Raw genomic sequence first — 15,459 nt, forward strand, 5'->3', positions numbered from 1 at the left:
GAGCTAGTTACTACCAGACACAACATCCATTCTCAATGACCAATAGCGATCGTCACCGTGACGTCACACGTAGTGGGTAATTACCACAAGACTCCACAATATCGGAAAAGTTATCTTCAAAATAAAATCTATATCCATTTAGAAGTACAACCCACCAATTTAATTTTCATGCCTATTTGAGCATTATCTCATGGATACTACACAATGGGAGTTTGGTTATTTTGTCAAATTCTATTCGTGCAAGCAAGAAAATAAAAACAGTTTGATTCTATGCTGCTTTTTTTTTTGCATTCTATGGAATAAAGTGGTTCTCAAACATTTTTCACCAAGTACCAACTCAAAACATTCTTGGCTCTCGAAGTACCACAATCAACAATGAACAACATCAAAATACAGTAGCGTTGTAGAAATAAGTATTTGAACACCCTGCTATATTGCAAGTTCTCCCACTTAGAAATCATGGAGGGGTCTGAAATTTTCAACATCTAAAGTCTTTACTGATCTTTGTGAGAAGATGAATCTTGTCCATTTTTTTGGGAAAGGAGATATATTTATGAATCCACTTTTCCGAGAGCTTGACCTCCACTCCACCACGATTCCCGTCGCTTTTGCCTCTTCCATGCACCCCGGACTGCGGCCTCTCACCAGGTAAGGAACTCCTGAGGACTAACTGAATCGATTTTTCAAAGTTGCTGAAAGAAAGTCTGGAGTTAGTTTTCATGTTAAGATTAATTTGGTCCAACTTAATATATTTATAAATATAGAAATGTAGATAAAGTATGTATTATTTGGTTTCAGATAATGAGAATATTTTTCCTCTAGCATTCACTCGTTCCATGGTTGAATGTTCATATGTTATATGGCTTTAGATTGTTGTGATGATCTCACTGTTTACAATGACATACATGCGTTTCTTTGCTTTCCTTTCATGGCACAATTGACACAGATTCAACATCAGATATTCAAGTTTGTCACCAGTGATGTTCATTCCAGTGTTCAAAATATATAATTTAAAATTCAAAGCGAAATACAATATTTTTGTCCTCCCCTCTTAATATTAGTAAGACTCGTCTGTCATGGCGCTCCATTGCCTGTAGACGTCGCTCTTGTCCCGACTCAGAGGCTCAAAAGTTGTATCTTTCAAGGGGATAAGAGATCCCCTGGGTTGCAGGGTCCATCCATAGAGGCGATTAATTAGTTTAGCGCCACCATGCTGGCCATGGCTCTCCAATCTTTTGTCTGATGTTTTTCTTGGCAATCAACTTCACGTTGGAGTGCCTCAAGAAATGTACCATCTCCTTGTCCTTGTGTTCCCGTGGGAACACAGGGTGAGTCCCGAAATGTGGGATGCAATCTTCATGTCTCATGTTCGCTCCACAGAAATTAAACAAAACAAAAATCTTATACAAGCACAAACCCAATTACAATTAAGTTGGTACATTGTGTTGAACAAAAATAGAATACAATGATTTGCAAATCCTATTCAATCTACATATATTTAATTGAACACACTACAAAGACAAGATATTTAATTTTCTAACTGATAAACTTTGTTTTTAACAAATAATCATTAACTTCGAATTTTATGGTTGTAAACCATTTCAAAAAAGCTGACAGGTAATCATGTTTGTCATTGTGTTACAGTACCTTTTCTTTAACAACATAAAACAAACATTTGGGAACTGAGGGCACGGATTTTTTTAAGCTTAGTCAGTGGAATTAATTCCCTTTCTTGCTTAATGCACAGCTTCAGTTGTTAAACTGTCCGTGGTCTCCGGTGTCCCATTTTACGCTTCATAATGCAAAGCACATTTTCAATGGGAGAGAAAAGTCTCGACAGCAGGCAGGCCAGTCTAATACCCCCGCTCTTTCACTATGACGTCACACTATTGTAACACTTTTAAAATGTGGTTTGGCATTGTCTTACTGAAATAAACAGGAGTGCCCCAAAAAATGTGTTTCTTGGATGGCAGCATGTTTTGAGTTAGAAAGTAGTTAAGTTGTTGAAAAACCATTTTCAATTATCTTAAAAAATGGGAGATTTGAGATTGGCCTGCAGTTGTTCATCTGTGTCTTGTCGGGATTGTCCTTTTTCACCAGAGATTTAATTGCAGCTGGTTTTAATGGCTCTGGAAACACACCTGACATTAAGGATAAATTCACAATCATTAACAGGTCTGATTCCAAAATCTTTGAGACCTTTTTTTTTTTAAAAAAAAAAACAAAAAAACAACTGTTCGCAGGATGTCTACACAGCAAGAGGAGGACTTCAGCTGATGTAAGGTATCCTCCAAGTCTTTGCAGTTAATTGCTTGAAACTGTGTCATGGTGTTTAAAACATTTTTTGGTGGACACAGTAGATTTGCTGAACCTGCTGCTGGTGTAGTAACTGCTTGTCTAATGTTCTGGATTTAGTCTGTGAAGAAATTGGCAAAGTCATTGCAGGCTTTGGTGGAATTAAGTTCAATTGCCACTGACACATGAGGGTTTGTTAGCCTGTCAATTGTAGCAAATAAGGCTCGAGCATGATGACACGACTGTTTTGGGTGATATCACAGAAGTAGGACTTGCTTGCATTTCTCAGTTGTAGATTATAAGAGTAAAGTTTATCATTATAGAGGTCATAATGAACATGGAGATTTGTTTTCTTCCATCGACGTTTAACTTTTTGATACTATTTCCAGGTTTCACCAACGTAGAATTTTGCCATGGAGACTTCTTCCTTTGAGAGATAACCTTCACCTTAATGGGATTAATAGTGTCCGTAGCATTCAACATTTTAGTATTGAAGCTACTGACAAGGTCATTGACTGAACCTCTGGGTATTCAAGAGAAAACTCTGCTGTTTTCAGCTAAATACCATTTTATGATTACTGCTGTTGAGACGTTTGTGTGAACTGAAATTGTAATCTTAAAGAAAACACAGGAATGATCACACAGGCCCATATCGGATACATTAACCTTTAAAATGCTCAGACGCTTTGAGATCAGGAAGTCTAGCGTGTGTCCCGTATTGTGCATAGCCTCTGTTACATGCTGAGCCACACCAAAGTTGTCCAGAGTGTTACTCGGGCCTTTAGTCCCTTTGTCCTGGGGGGTATCCACATTGATGTTGAAATCACCAACAATAATCACACATTCAAAATCAACACAGATCACAGACAGCAGATCACAGACAGCAGTTCACTGACGTCATAAAAAAAGTCTGCACATTATTTAGGGGGCTTGTAAACATTGAGAAGCAGGACTCTGGATGAGGCCTTCAGCTGTATAGCCACATATTCAAAAGACTGAAAACTTCCAGGCGATATCTGCTGACATTTAAATGATTCATTAAATAAGACTGCCACTCCACCTTCTCTCCTGCTCACTCTGGCCTACCTGATAAAAGTATAACCAGGAAGACTTGACTCAATAAGAGCAGCTGGATTGTTATTTCGGCCAAGCCAAATTTAAGTTCAAAAAGATAAAATCTAGGGCAGGGGTGTTCAATGAGTCGATCGAGAGGCAGTTTTGGTTGATCATGTGACGGCATGAAAAAAAAAAAAAAAGGCAGCCAATCCTCTAAACTCCACGCACGTGCAATTGCCCACATCTGAAGTTGTCTCTGCGCACAGGTACAGTATTCTGCATTGTGTGCAAAAAAAAAAAATAAAATAAAATCCAATGCCAATTGAAAGTATAACATACAGCTATTTAGTTTGTGGTATTTTGCAATGTGATTCAATGAGTGAGTGATGACTAGTTTCTACATCCAGTGGCACAATTTACATACGTACTGTAAAAAATGAAATGGAGAAGTCACTGGGTTCTTTTAGGCGATGTTTAATGAATATTTTGGCAGCACACTCTCTAACAATGACCTGCTGCTCGGCGAGACACTCTCCTGCCTAGTTAACCTTAAACCGTCCCCTTCGCTCTTAAAGTGGTCCACTCATAATTACAAATGTTACAGTACTTACACAGCGCATCAATGTGGTTTATAATAACAGCGTCCTTATGCACCACCCACCACCGCTGCTTTAGTTAGCAACACAGTCTGGGCAACGTAGAGCAAAGACAAACTAGACATGCTGCTTATGTTTACTCTCGATAATAATGGCAAAAGTAAAAAAAGAAATCCTGTTGCTTTAAGATGCCATGAATGTCGACATATGTGATTAATAGAAGAAAAAGTGGTGACCCCCGCGCCGTCGGTAGCTTTTGGGGTAAAAAAAAATCTGGGCACCCCTGATCTAGGGTGTGCTCAGTGATAAAGTCCTTGATTAGATTTTTTTTTGCAGTTAAAGAGCTCACACTTAATAAATCCAACTTAAGTGTTTTAGAATTATTATTTTACCCTTGTGCTTAGGAGTAGTCTGTGGCACACAAGGTATATTTACTTCATTTAAATATCGTTTGAATACAGTTCTCTGTGTTTTGACTGGGCTGTATCTCTCCTGCTGTCACCTAAAAGGCAACGGCAATAGTCATTGAGGCTTGTTTATCAGAGTCGGAATCAGATATATTGGCCAAGTGTGTAAAAACAGACAAGGACTTTTTCTCTGGCAGTCGGCGCTGCCCTGCTATGACAGAAAAACAAAGAAAGAACAACAAAGCAACAAGAACAAAGAACAAGAGACATTTATGTTAATAGGAACTATTCCTTATAAGAGTCATACAAGATGTAAAATCTTCCTCCTTTAGAACAGGTATGAGATAAGTGTGTTAACGTCCCACATTGTGTTAAGCTTGTGCAGAGTGCCTTAACTCGTTCGCGGTTCCCATTATAGACCAGTGCAATGACCTGTGTGCAAAGGAAGCAGTTAAAAATGACGAATTGTGCAATAGTCTACAAAATAAATTATTAATACGAATACTGATTGGACTAGCACAATGTGAGTGAATCTCCTAATGTTATAGTTATTGTTTTATCATGTATTTGTTTCCATTAGTCTTGCTCTGAATTATTCTCCTCTCGAGTGTGACCCAGAAACGCCTGGAAGGCGATACCCGCCTTCTGACCTCAAGCAGATACTCCCGAACACTGGGAGGCGATGTCCCCTTTCTAACCTCAAGTGGATGCTCCTGAACACCACAAACATATCTTAAAATAATACAATGCTAATCTCTAGTGGGTTTATCAGGACACTTCTTGCAGCCTTGAAGAAATATTTACCTTATTGTTTATGTTGGTGTAGCCATCTGTTTCACCATTTGTACAGAGTGAACAACCTGAACTGGTTGCCAGCCATTGAGACAAACAGCTGCACTCACAATCACACCTAGGAGCAATTGAGAGTGTTCAATTATTGTTGCATGTGGGAGGAAACCGGAGTGCCCGGAGGAAACTCACGCAGGCACGAGGAGAACATGCAAACTCCACACAGGCGAGATTGAACCCAGGACCTCAGAACTGTGAGGCCAACGCTCTACCAGCTGATTCACCGTGCCGCCCTGAGTGAACTTGTAACTATATAACCTTTTGACCTGAGAAAGCAATAAAAAGAGGCATAATGGTGAGCCTGACTCAGAACGTGGTTTGGAGGTGTAATTGGTCAGCCAAACCCGTTCCACTCATGAGAAAACTAAAGATCTCTTTTGTCCCTCTATTTGCACATTAGCCCAGCGGTTAACAAGGGTTTTGTTTTGGGGATGAGAATGCTTGTCAAGGTTTTCAAACAGGTGTGGATGACTGTTTGGACCAGTGAGAGGTTAAACATTTCACAGAAGACACTGAACAGCTGGTGGGCACATACTCTAAGCCCCTTGCCTGGTTTTCCATCCTGGCCAGCAGCCTTCCTGAGGTTCATTGCAAGGAGCAAACAGCTCACATCGTGCTCCTGTACACTGGGTATTTATTAGAACTGGGTGGATGGGGTGTTGGAGCAGCTAAGTGTTGCTGTGATGATTCAAAGTGAGCAAAGAAGCTGTTGACCTCCTCTGCCAATGACTTGCTTGTGTCTCTTTGTGTCACATCACAGCTCTGAGGTTTGGACCTGGCTTGTCATCCAGAGTTTCTGGTTTGGAAAAACCCTTCTCTCTCTCTCTCTCTCTCTCTCTCTCTCTCTCTCACTCACTCTCTCTCTCTCTCTCTCACACACACACACACACACATTTTTCTCTGGGCACTCCAGTTTCCTACCACATCCCAAAAATCATGCATTAACTGGGGACTCTGAATTGCCCTTAGGTGTGATTGTGACTGTTGTCTGTCTCTATGTGTCCTGCAATTGGCTGGCAACCAGTTCAGGGTGTACCCCGTCTCCCAAACCTCGCATCATGTGCTGTGCCCAGATTGGCTAAGGGACTGTCACCCAATTTCAACTGCCCTAAGTACCTGGATTTACTTTTTCACAGCACTGTATACACTGCACCCTATTAATTATTTATTCATTCAAATTTGGCAGGCTTGTTAACAACACTTTGGGGTTGTTACAAATCTATGTTTTTATTTTCATTTTTTTAAACCTTTGGTGTTAGCCTGAATAAAAGTAACAATCTTTGTTTTACTCAAGAGGAACAAATGAAAAACAAAAATGCAAATTCCCACTTGTAAAAAGACATGCATTCGTTTTTACAACTTAGAAGTCTCTTGGCATCTTAAAATGCAAAAATAGAAAGAATAAGAACACTCCAAATCCACGTGTCACTCCCTGATTGGAAGTTTTGTTTGGGGTGGTTATCTCATGCAAATTTTGATAAAAACTTTTCGTTACCAAAACGATCAAGCAGAGCTAAGGCTTTGCTTCCAAACAAGGTTGACTCAGTGTTAGCAACTGTAACTGCACATTGCAATTTTTTGGGGGTCTAGTTCTGGGAAAGAAAAAAAAAATTATTACCAAATCTAGCGACATTTTGTGCTGTCCTTGAAGACAGGCTCCCTCCAGCACAAAAGATGCTTAGCTTTTAGTGACTAGAATGGAAAAGAATTGTGCTTGTGAGGAGCCAATACTGACCAACTAAACTACAAACAGATTTACTTGGTTATTTTCATTTTATTATTTTGATTTGGTCAATTTCCAACCCCAGACACCCAATTATTCGTAAACAAGAAGTTGCAAAATAAATTTTTCAATGTCTCCTTTAAAATCTCCCTCTCATCCAGATGTGAGTGGAAACAATGTGAACTTTGTGAAGTCAATTGGAAAAAAATCAGACGCCCCAGGTAGTTGTATTTAATTTATTCTTACATATAGCAGAGATGAGTATCTTTCATATCGTCTGAAAAAGGCAATAGGTTTCTTGTAACTCTTGGCTTAATGATTCAGGCCTAAATTTCAGTGCTTTACTGAATTGTGTTGAGACTGAATGTGAAAGGCTGGGCTGACTCTTGTATGCTTTGGAAAGACTAGTTATGAAAATAACTAGTTGAGATATCAAAAACCAAGGCTGGGCTGACTCTTGTATGCTTTAGAAAGACTAGTTATGAAAATAACTAGTTGAGATATCAAAAACCAATCAAGAACACAATTTGGAAGAACAAAACATCTTATGATTAAATCACAATGTATAATCCCAAAAAGGATGAGCAGGTGATTACTTCTAAAATGACTTTATTTTGAAAGTGATTATGCAAAAATAAAATCCCATTGCTGAGTTGGAATGTGAAATAACATTACCAATGACAAAAACCTTGGATCTGTGAGGGATCTTAGTTTTTGCTACCCCAAAATATCTCCAAATGCTCACAGGCACAAAATTCAGCAGAGCCTCATGGAATGGGCGGCAAGCTCCGTTTGTAGATTCCAGCCAATGTTTTGGCAGCATTATAGATCATCTGACGTTGACTCATCCCCGTCATTGCCTGAAGCCATTCTGTTCTACTGATGTTTGTCAAGCTGCGCTCCAGGACTTCACCTACTGTAACCATAAAACCAGACCATCGAAGGCTGTAGTCTGGAGGGGTCAGGGACTGAGCCTGTATACAAATGACAAAACCATTTGACATAAGTTTGAATCTTGTGAGCCAAACAGCGGAATATGATGATATTGATTCCTTTCTCTCTTCTGTGGTGATTTTTACAATTGAAAAACTGACTTGCTTGGAAAAATATCACATTGACTTTGAAGAATTAAACACATTACAGGTCTGTCATGGGATTAAGGTGACCTGACTTCAGGATTTAGTCCCACATTTACTTAGTGTGAATACTGGTCCAATGTAGTTGAACACAAAAGTAATATTCTGTTGTATGACAGGTAATACACATTTGATTTGGACCTTTATTTGACCATCTATTGGAGGGACATCTAACTGACCTGCTTTCCCTTATATCACTAGAGAAATAGATAAATTGTTTTTAATCAATTGTGAAAATGTTTCCACGGCTCACCTGCAGAGCAAAACAAAGTTCCCTTGGTCATGTTCCTTTGCTTTGTTTATCATGCCAAAATTTGAATTACTAGTGACCTTCAGATTTGTGCTGAGCGATTTGGCGACCACTAAGTATCAGAATTGTTTTCCCCTATCAATATTCAATATGACTATGTATTGTACTCAAGTTTATAAATGATTGAAACTGAACCAGACCAAATTTATTTAGATTATAAAGGTTTATTTTGACATTACAAACATAAAGAAATAAATAACTTTTCCCTGAAGGTATTTCAAAATGTAATGTCAAAATTTTGAAATACGAATTCTTGACCGAAAACCAAAAAACTGCAAGTGATAAAGCTAAGGCTGACAACCGAAAGGTAACACACTGGAAGAAATTATTATGAGTAAAATAAATCATACAGAGCTATGTCTATCCAACTGTCAACCTACAGAAATGTACTTCCAGAATAATTGATCTGAATTTGCACATTATGTAAATTGTCGAAAACATTACTATTGGGTTATTGCAGCATATTATATACATATATACATAACAGGATAAAAATACTTCTGTATACTGTTCAATTGTGTAACAATTATTTATAATTGTAAAATTATGGCATCATCCATCAATCCACCCATTTTCCATCCCGCTCACTAGGGTCGTGGGCGTGCTGGAGCTTATCCCTGCTGATTGTGGGTAAGAGGCATGCTCCACTGAGAACTGGTCGCTAGCCAATCGCAAGGCACATATAAAGTCCAGCCCAGTCCAGATGGTTCTTTTCCCCGGAGGACACGGACATCCAGAATTTCTAAAAACAATTTGAAATGTGGACTTGTCAGACCACAGAACACTTTCCCATTTGCCATTGGTCCATATTTTGCAGACGATAATTATTTCAAAATGAAAGATATGGCCTATTTTGGGACCATTTATGGTGAGTCTAAAAAATAAATAAATTGTGACCTCAAACCATAAAGACTGGAATATAAAACTCCCACTGATATTGAAGGCCAGTATAACACCCCACACAAATCCACAGGAGTGTCTCCCTTCGAAATGAGGACAGGGAGACACTCCCTTCCCTCTATACTTCTCATTCCAACCTGGTGAGGAGAGCATATCCAGTGCCGATACGACTCACCAATACTTGAGTGACCTACATACCAATTTAAAGGCTACATTCGCCTTTGTCTAGCAGCAGCAATAGGGCGAAAGATCACAAGGCTTATTAAGACCAAAAAGCATCACAATAAAAATTTCAGGTCGTCCACAATCATTTCTACAGTCTTTAGAATGTTCAGTGCCAGGTTGTGTAGGCCACACCAAAGCTCCAATTACGCCACTTCTTGTCGACATTCAATCAGAGTGGTACCTCTACTTACCTTTGTCCCTAGTAATGAAAAATTCATGATATAAAACATCTCCTGAGAAAAATAGTTTCAAGTTACAAAGGAAATTCAGGATATGAAAGGGAAAAAATAGGCACTGGTTTCCCAAATTCATCTCGTGCCTTGGTTTGTGTGACCCAATAGGGCGGCTCTTCCATTGACTATTGCCGTAACATCCTCCTGGCATCCCATTGGCTAGGAGGGATGTCAATCTTTACCCATGATGCACATCCTGTATCTTGGTTTGTGTGGCACGATAAAGCTGCTCTCCCATCGGCTATCGCCGTAGCATCATCCTGGCATCTCATTGGCTAGGAGGGACATCAATCTTTACCCATGATGCACTTCCTATATCTTGGTTTCTGTGGCGCGATAGAGCTGCTTTCCCATTGGCTTTCGCCATAGCATCTTCCAGGCATGCCATTGGCTAGGAGGGACATCAATCTCCACCCATGATGCTTTTTAATTTGCTGAATCAAGGTTGCGCTGTCACAAGCTAACGCACATTGGAAAAAGTACAACTTTTTTGTGTTTTTTGCAAGTTTATTCATCTTTCTTGACCATGGGACTCAAGAAACTTTAGTGATGTTTAGTTCTGTCCGTGCGAGCTGAAGGCCATGCTACCCTCAGAATGCCCGATCACGTCAGATCTCGGAAGCTAAGCGCGTTTGGCCCTGGTTAGTACTTGGACAGGAGACCGCCTGGGAATAACAGGTGCTGTAAGCTTCTCTCCCCGGCTAAATGGAAAAGGGTTGCATCAGGAAGGGCATCCGGGGTAAAACTGTGCCAAACAAATATGCGTTCATCTAAAATGACACGCTGTGGCGACCCCTAACGGGACAAGCAGAAAAGAAAAGAAGAAGTTCTGTGCGTGCGTACGTATGTTTTCTCTCGGCTGTCAAAGTGTGCCTCCTCCTCCTCTGTCCCTCACATTGCCTTTTGCTTATTACTCACCCTTTTCTTCGCATTAGAACGGATTAGACTATTTTTATGCAAAATTCACTTCTACAATTTTGTAATAGAGGTACCATTGTAATAGGAAACTATTCCTTATAAGAGTCACTGTTGTGCGAAGATGCAGTCTTATATAATTTAGAGCAGTCAATACACCACAGTATGTTAAGCTTATTCAGAGTGCCCTTAACCATACACGGTTCACCGTTATAGACCAGTGCAAGAGAGTGAGTCAGCGCATGAGTTCAGTTGTACTTTACTTAAAGGGCTACTGTCATGAAATGGACGATTTTAAGTATGTTATTAATGAAAAAATGTCAGCCAATCTGGGCCCATGTGTTTTTTCACCACAAGACATGATTTTGACGTATATAGCTTTTTGTAACTCGCGCTATGAAAATCCTCTCGAGGGATGTGTTTTCGAGAAGAAGAAGGAAGTGACGTAAAGGACAGCGGCGCACCCAAGTGGACTCGTTTGTTTCCATTAGTTTTACCTCCGGGAAGGTAGCTCGTTGTTACTTCGTGCTAGCAAAAATGCCGGCTTGTTGCATTGCTGGACATTGGTTGAACATTCGGGAGGATGGATTTACCCTTCATAAGTTTGCAAGAGACCCGGTTTGTTGTGAAAAATGGATTGCACGGGTGCAGAGGACGAGAGCTTCGTGGGCTCCGAATGACAGGTAGGTGTGTATACAGCTACTAAAAAAAAACAATACTTTGGGGTGGACCACATAATCCGTCTCTCATAACATAAAAGATTCGCATACGGAATATGTCGATGTGCGCGTCGGACGGCGTCTGGCTGCTACGCGGACGGCGGCGAATCTGAAGAACTCAGCCAAGAATGCCTCAGCTGCGTGCGTGCAGTAATGCGCCCCGGCTCGACGGTGTTCATCGAGTACTGCGGTGGCTATGAACATCCCCCTAAAAGCAGCACAGCTTGGCCCCAGTATATGCCACCACGCGAAGGCTCCGCGTCGGGCTTTGCAGACGGGGGCGGCTCTGAAGAACCCAGCCGAGAATGCCTCACTCAGCCGTGTGCGCAAAGCGCCCCGGCTCGACTGCGTTGCTCATCGTGTACTGCAGCGTCTGTGAACAACCCCCGAAAGCAGCACAGCTTGTCTCATCATAAGCCATACCGGCCGGCTGCGATCTCCGCCGCGGAAGTGGATCGGATGGGGATGTGGTTTGGCCGTGATCGCATATCATCTGAATATGGCTCAAAACAATCGTGTAATATTGCCCCGAGGTCTTGAAACAATAGTGTAATATTGCCCCGGTAACTTCACTCTGCTGTGTGGTGTTCTCCTTTTCGAAAAGAGCTTCCGTGTCAGAAGGGCCGCGTTTGTCTCCCATTGTTAGGGTGCACCGCCTGTTTTCATTGGTGAATGTCCGAGTGACATCACGGACGGAGGATGCAGCCAATATGGCGACCACTTGGATATCATAGAATGACACTTCTGCAACTTTGCTTATGGACGACGCGCTCTCCGCTCACATTTATTTTTTCGTATAGACATTGAAGTGAATAATGTTTTGTATTTTTCTTTACAATATCGATTTTAGAATGTTTATAGGGACGACACTTGGGCTTTAAGTATTTAACTATGTAGATGAACGAGATGAACTTTCAGTTGAAAATGCATGCCTTTTATGGGGCTATTGTCATAATTCCACCACCGATTGGAGCAGACATGTTCAAAGTCTGGCCCGGGGGTCAAATGCGGCTCGTGGTCCAATTTCATCAGCGCCGCAGGCTCTGTCATAAAAAAATCAATAATGTCTGGCCCGCACATAGACTTAATACATTGGGCAGCAGTACTGTTACCTGCATATAGTCTAGCTTACACACTAAATGCTGTTCCTCTTTTACGGAGGAGAGGACAGCATCCCATGTGACTCTTTGCCCCAAATTTTCTAAAATGGTGACAATCAACAAAAAAAGGAAAGTTGACTGCGAGAGCTGATGTTTAAAGGATGTTTCAAAAATTTGACTAGTTCTTCACTGAAATATGCAACAACTCCGCTGGCCTTGTTTGCAAAGAGACGATGGCTGTTTTGAAAGAATTCATTGTTCAAGCGACATTACCACACGAGAAATGCTGACATTTACAGTGAAGAAAATAAGTACTTGAACACCCTGCTCTAGTGCAAGTTCTCCCACTTAGATATCATGGAGGGGTCTGAAATTTTTATCGTAGGTGCATGTCTACTGCGAGAGAGATAATCTAAAAAGAAAAATCTAGGAATCAGAATGTATGATTTTTTTTTAATGATTGTGTGATCCAGCTGAAAATAAGTATTTGAACACCGTCTACCAGCTAGAATTTTGACCCTCAAAGACCCGTTAGTCCATGTATTATCCTGAATCAGATGCACCTGTGTGAGGTCGCTAGCTGGATAAAGACACCTGTCCACCCTATACAATCAGTAAGACTCAAACTTGTAACATGGCCAAGACCAAAAGCTGTCCAAAGACACCAGAGACAAAATTCTACAACTCCACATAGTTGGAAAGGGCTACGGAGAATAGGCAAGCAGCTTGGTGAAAAAAGGTCCACTGTTGTAGCAATCATTAGAAAATGGAAGAAGCTAAACATGACTGTCAATCTCAATCAGAGTGTAGCCCCATGCAAGATATCACCTTATGGGGTCTCAATGATCCTTAGAAAGGTGAGGAATCAACCCAGGACTTAGTCAATGACCTGAAAAGAACTGGGACCAACGTTTCCAAGGTGACTGTTAGTAATACGCTAAGACGTCATGATTTGAAATCATGCATAGGATGGAAGGTTCCCCTGCTTAAACCAGCACGTCAAGGCCCATCTTAAGTTTGCCATTGACCATTTGGATGATACAGAGGAGTCACAGGAGAATGTTTTGTGGTCAGATTAGACCAAAATTGAACGTTTTGGTCATAGTTCCACTAACCATGCTTGGAGGAAAACAAATTATGAGTTCCATTCCAAGAAAACCATCCCTACTGTGAAGCATGGTGTTGGTAGCATCATGCTTTGGGGGTCTTTTTCTGCACATGGGACAGGACGACTCCACTGTATTAAGGAGATGACCGCGGCCATGTATTGTGAGATTTTGGGGAATAACCTCTTTCCCTCAGTCAGAGTTCAGTGCGCAAACGAGGCAAGATGCATCAGATATTTCATGTCTGGCTGGAGAGTTTAAACAACGCTTTTGGGATTTTGCAGCTCTCGAGAAGGAGCTCTTTTTCCTCACTATCTCCGTGGATACAGATGATGTCCCAGACCATTTTCAGCTGGAGCTCATTGAGCTGCAGTGTGATGCAGAGCGCCGCGGTCAGCACCAGCTGCTTTCTCTTGCCAAATTTTAACGCCAGCTAGATAAGGACAGGTTTTGAGAGATTTGAGCACTTAGTAAGAAAATGGTATCCTTATTTGGGTCGACGTATTTGTGTGAGAAGACATTTTCGGTTATGAACTTAAATTAGAGGTGTGTGAGGACATGGCTAATGGACTCTCACTTATGAGACATCTTGCGCATCAATACGACTGCCTTTGAGCCTAACTTGGCTTATGTTCTGCAGTCCAGATTTCAGTATCACCCATCACATTAATGCAGACAAATCATTTGTCACTCACAATAAGTCTCTGAATAACTTGTTTTATTAAGATCAAAATCAGTCATAAATTCAGACAAGTTTTTAGTTTTCACTCCAGAATATACTTTTAAAATCAAATCAACATGTAGTTACTTCTTCTTTTCCTTTCTGCTTGTCCCAATTAGTGGTCTGCTCTCTCTAACCTTTTCTCCAAAACATCCAAGTTTGGCTGTCCCTCTGATGAGCTCATTTCTAATCCTATCCAACCTGCTCACTCTGAGCGAGAACCTCAACATCTTCATTTCTGCTACCTCAAGTTCTGCTTCCTAATATGTCATATTTCAAATGAACCTGCACTTGTTGATATGACTATTACATGCTCATTTCGCTGTTAGTTTATTTCAAATTTCTGTGAATATTGAACTAACATGGTGAGATATTTTTTGTTTCAAATGTAATTTGCACCCGAGTACAATTACTTCTGTTTAACTGTTACAAAAAAAGTTCGTGTTAAAAAAGTGAAGTAAAGTGAATATTCAATTGCAAATGATATACGTGTTTCAAATGAACCAAAAGACATGCTTAAGGTCTCAGGATTCAGCAAATCCCTCTCATAAGAATTACTGACTGACTCTGCTGTAAGCCGTGTTTACCCCAGCAGAATCTGACGACCTCCTGACAGACTGACGTTGTAGACTAGTGTGAGTAACCCTTTCAATTTGGGGCTGAATAATTCCCCGGGTTAAATCCGGATGGAGGTAGTCTACCATTTCTCCATAATTAGAACAAAAGCTTTTTGTCATGACGTATAAAAAATGGTGGATTTTTGTGACCATAAGTACCGTATGATGTCAGTTACGGGCGCTATTTTTGTATTCAACACATACCTAAGGCGCATCGTAATATTGGGAGCAGGCATGGTAAAACATACGCTAGCTTAAAATATACTGTGGTGCTCACAAGGCAGTAAGGAACAATTGCACTTTTACTTCCGTAAGCATAAGAACAATCTTGAAAATCCCAAATACAATGACAGGTATAGGCAAATCATTAGTCAACATGTCATTGACAATCACGGTGTCATATTGAAACTAAAATTATCACACTACAGCAAACAGAATAGCATAACATGCAAATAATAAAACATAAAACAATGACAAGACATAATTGACACATAACAGGCACTTTAAATGCTATTTACATCATTAGAGCCCCAAAGTATGCTGGGAGCGCT

General features: G+C 40.6%; 1 protein-coding gene across 9 annotated transcripts in view; it reads right to left on the reverse strand.

The window, feature by feature from the left end:
- Nucleotides 1-7,147: 7,147 nt before the first annotated feature.
- prrc1 (proline-rich coiled-coil 1) overlaps nucleotides 7,148-15,459 on the reverse strand; it is a 64,389-nt gene continuing 56,077 nt past the window's right edge. For 8 of the 9 annotated variants that reach the window (XM_061800760.1, XM_061800765.1, XM_061800759.1 and 5 more), the window contains one exon: nucleotides 7,148-7,900. In XM_061800760.1, the coding sequence (XP_061656744.1) occupies nucleotides 7,694-7,900 (207 nt within the window). In that variant the 3' untranslated portion in view covers nucleotides 7,148-7,693. Of the gene's footprint in view, nucleotides 7,901-8,797; nucleotides 9,115-15,459 lie in introns of those variants that run through there. The other variant, XM_061800766.1, reaches the window with a different exon arrangement.

The sequence above is a fragment of the Syngnathoides biaculeatus genome, chromosome 17, assembly GCF_019802595.1.
Source record: "Syngnathoides biaculeatus isolate LvHL_M chromosome 17, ASM1980259v1, whole genome shotgun sequence".
Lineage (NCBI taxonomy): Eukaryota > Metazoa > Chordata > Actinopteri > Syngnathiformes > Syngnathidae > Syngnathoides > Syngnathoides biaculeatus.